At 40.5% G+C, this 3,733-nt stretch overlaps 1 protein-coding gene across 1 annotated transcript; it reads left to right on the forward strand.

Annotated features, from left to right (window-relative positions):
- Positions 1-451: 451 nt before the first annotated feature.
- Positions 452-2,272, forward strand: LOC137011611 (transcription factor Adf-1-like). Its single transcript, XM_067374612.1, has 3 exons — positions 452-819; positions 1,130-1,311; positions 1,495-2,272. The coding sequence occupies exons 1-3, from the start codon at positions 669-671 to the stop codon at positions 1,969-1,971; spliced, it is 810 nt and encodes a 269-aa protein (XP_067230713.1). The 5' UTR covers positions 452-668; the 3' UTR covers positions 1,972-2,272.
- The last annotated feature ends 1,461 nt before the right edge of the window (positions 2,273-3,733 follow it).

Raw genomic sequence — 3,733 nt, forward strand, 5'->3', positions numbered from 1 at the left:
ACCAAAGGCTGCTTGCCAGTATGAATGATATAAACCAACCCCCATGCCTTTATGATATTCAGATTTGAAGATATCTGCCTATGCTTTGGGTTGCTAGGGTGCTCTAAATGGTTGCTAAGGCGTGGCTATGATGTCTTTAAGGTGATTTGTGATTGGCGGTTTGCTGCCTCGAGTCAAATGAGCCCACCCTCATGTTTGTATGACACTCCTATCCAAAGATATTCATTTGATCTTTTTCAATGGAAGTCTATGGAGCTTGTTACTAAGGTGCTCTATATGCTTGCTAGGGCGTGGCTTGATAGTTTCACAATGATCCTGAGAGACTGATTGGTTGTTTGAGTAAAATGAGCCCACCCCCTTGTCTCTATAGGCCGGAACACACCAAGCCGACGGTCGGCCGTCGGGCAGTTTTTCTTCGTCGGCCGACTAAGTTTCCTCGGTGTGTTCTGCACCGTCGGCTGAAGTTGGTCCTCGTCGGCTTTGTTTCGGCCGATTCGAAATGTTGAATCGGCGTTGGACCTCGTCGGGCCGTCGGGCCATATGATCATTCTGATTGGCTGTTCAGCTAGCGAACCAGTGCATGAGAAAAGAAAAACGGAAGTGACGAAGCAAGTAAACGACGAAGTCAAGAGGGAACACACATTGTTTACCTTAGGTACGTGAAAGACATGGCTATCTGGAACGAGGCAAGTGAAGACGAATTGATCAACATGATCCAGGAAAGGCCGGGTTTGTATGACATTACGGAAAAATGTTATGTCAACCGTGTGCTGAAAGCTGAACTGTGGCGTGAGATCGAAAATAAACTCGTCATATCAGGTAAGATTTCCTTTTTGGCAATTGAGAAAGCTTGTTTGTAATTGTTCAATAGTCCATAGTAAAACTAATATAACCATTTTAGTGTTTTGTGTGTACCAAACTAAGTTTGTTTATGGAAACAGACAGTAATTAATATGTGCTGTGCTAGCATCTCATATTTCATAATAATATTAAAGTTAATCAAATTGTTAATAATATAATTAACAATACAGCAAAAAGTAACATTTGTTGGCATAACAAATACTCATTAAAGTGACAAAATAAGCAGCCATAACACTTAATGCTTACAAAATTTTACTTTGTCCCTCAGAAAAAGAGCTCAAGAAGCGGTGGGATTCATTGCGAACCCAATACATGCGTTATAAGAAACAAGGACCCTCAGGAAGTTCTGGAGCTCAGAAGACTGGCAGGCAGCAATGGATCCTGAACCGCCTGCAGTTTCTAGAGCCTCACACAAAAAGGAAGGAGAGCACTTCAAATCTAATGATCATGGTAAATAAACAAATATATTTATATTTATTTATTTATTTATTGTTTAATTTCAGAATAAAATAAACATTTTGCTTTTTGTAAGATGGCAAGTGCTTCTTTAAAAGAGTCTATTCACAAGTAACTCCGCATATTAAGTCAAGCCATTACATTAACTTGTCACATTTGTATCTTATGTTTTTTAAGGAACCTGCGGCTGATAGTGATTCCTGTTCACCCTCAGATGGTACCAACAGTGACACCTGGACTGGCACCCATGAAGACCCCAGCTTCAGTGATGCTGACCTACGGTCAAGTACACCCTTGGCTGAATCCACCATCTGTGGAACTGAGTCCACAGCCATGAGAAAGGACCATTTGCAAAGCTCCAACATAAAACCAAAGCCTCCAGGGAAGCGCAGGAAGATGCAAGACGAATCCTCCAGCGAGGAATCCACAAACTTGATGCGCACCATCGGCAAAACTCTGGAAAAGTTGGCATCACAGGAAAACACCAATGATGCCATCTCAGCTTACTGCAAAAATCTTGAACACAGAATGCGGAATTTGCCACCACATCTACTGCCACATTTCCAGCATGAGGTTGATAATTGCATTTTCAAATATTCAGTGGGCCACAACCATGCACTGGATGCATCTTCCAATCAGTATACACACTTGTAATTTTTTATGTAGCAAAATTGTAAACAGATATTGTAGCATTTAGTAAATATGTCACGCTTAGTTGTACGTTATATTAGAGTACTTATGCAAAGTTTATATTTCTGTACATTTTATTTATTTTAAATACCAACTGTTGATATTTTTCTGTAAATTACCTTAATGCTATTTTTGCACATTTGAAAATAAAACACTGACTTTGTGTAAAAGGTACTTCACTGTTCTTTATGTAAAAAAAAAATCACAAAACACAATGATGTAAAAATATAAACTTTATTTTGCAAATTCACACCATTGTTATAAAACATAAACCAAGGTCAAGGGGGAAAGAAACAAGTTTGCTACATGCTTATATTTTGCCCCACTGAAAGGGCACTGCACCGGTGTCCGAATTAAAGTACTGGCACAGTTTATCCCTGAGCTGTTTGGCGTGTGTTGTACTGTTGGTTGTGCGTGGCAGAGAGGCCTGCTGTAGGCCAGGGTCTTCTCTCCATCTTCCAGGGACAGTGTCATGATCTTGTTCTTCCTGGTCGATTCCTGCCATGTACACTTCACAGCACTCTTTGCGCAGAAAGTTGTGCAGAGCACAGCAAGACAAAACAATGTCCTCCACTTTGGCAGTGCTTTGAATATTAATGGTGGTTAGTAGGACGCGAAAACGATTTGCCAGGATGCCAAATGCATTTTCAACCACCCTTCGAGCTCGCGAAAGTCTGTAATTGAATATGCGTTGCTCTACAGACAGCTTGCGGTTCGGGTATGGCTTCATGAGGTATTCCTTTAAGGGGAATGCCTCATCAGCCACAATGCAGTAAGGGGCCAGCTGGTCTGATTCAGGAAGTGGTGCAGGTGCAGGAATGTTGGATGTTCTTTTCTCCAAGGCATCCTGCAATGAGCATCCCCCAAACACTCCACCATCTGAAATGCGCCCGTTGCAGCCCACATCAACATACAGAAATCTGTAGTTGCTGTCTACCAGTGCCATAAGCACTATTGAGAATGTATGCTTGTAGTTGAAGAATTTAGATCCAGATCCTGGAGGGGGACGAATGTTAATGTGCTTTCCATCCAGAGCACCCAGGCAATTTGGGAAATGCCACTGATTCTGGAATCCAACGGCTACTTGCTGCCACTCTTCCACTGTGTCTGGGCACTAAAAAACAATATAATTAAAAGAAATTAGTTTAACTCGTCAGACCATTAATAACTCAGTGATTTTGACATTCTTGAATTAACCCTGCAAAGCCCACTTCTGCAGAATTACAACATCACTTTCAAAAATTTAAAAAAAAATGCCTGCAAATGTTTTTTTCTCTCAAGATCACATTTACATAGTTAATGGGTTCTATTGTTCGTCCTCACAATGCTATTGGGTTGAAGAAGTGTTTATAGGTCAGCATTAGGCTGTGTATGTTTTGGATTTTGGGGGAGATGCCTGTTGCATTGTTCAGGGACAGGTATGAATGGTCTTGAATATGAACCTGTAAGTGCTCTGGGGGGATGAATGTGTTCTTTTAGTATGATAAGTAGAGAGCATAATAGGCCAGCCAGACTGTATTGTTTGAATGTAGTAGTGGAATTTTATTTGCATTGAAATTATAATTTGATGGATAATACTTAGATCTCTGCCCTCGACACATGGTCTACCATCCTGTCTATTCTTTCAGTTTATCTACTACAATATAAGACCCTAAAATTACCCTTATTAAAATGTAAAAAAACTGAAAAATCTTTAATTTCTACATCAGAGGCCTCCTAAAACAAT

The sequence above is a fragment of the Chanodichthys erythropterus genome, chromosome 21 (assembly GCF_024489055.1).
Source record: "Chanodichthys erythropterus isolate Z2021 chromosome 21, ASM2448905v1, whole genome shotgun sequence".
In the NCBI taxonomy this organism is placed as follows: domain Eukaryota; kingdom Metazoa; phylum Chordata; class Actinopteri; order Cypriniformes; family Xenocyprididae; genus Chanodichthys; species Chanodichthys erythropterus.

Bases quoted from the DNA above. Each gene is read 5' to 3' on its own strand.
- LOC137011611 (XM_067374612.1), top strand. From the start codon at position 669: ATGGCTATCTGGAACGAGGCAAGTGAAGACGAATTGATCAACATGATC. The intron at 820-1,129 runs GTAAGATTTCCT...TTTGTCCCTCAG, and splicing joins AAATAAACTCGTCATATCAG to AAAAAGAGCTCAAGAAGCGG. The intron at 1,312-1,494 runs GTAAATAAACAA...ATGTTTTTTAAG, and splicing joins CTTCAAATCTAATGATCATG to GAACCTGCGGCTGATAGTGA.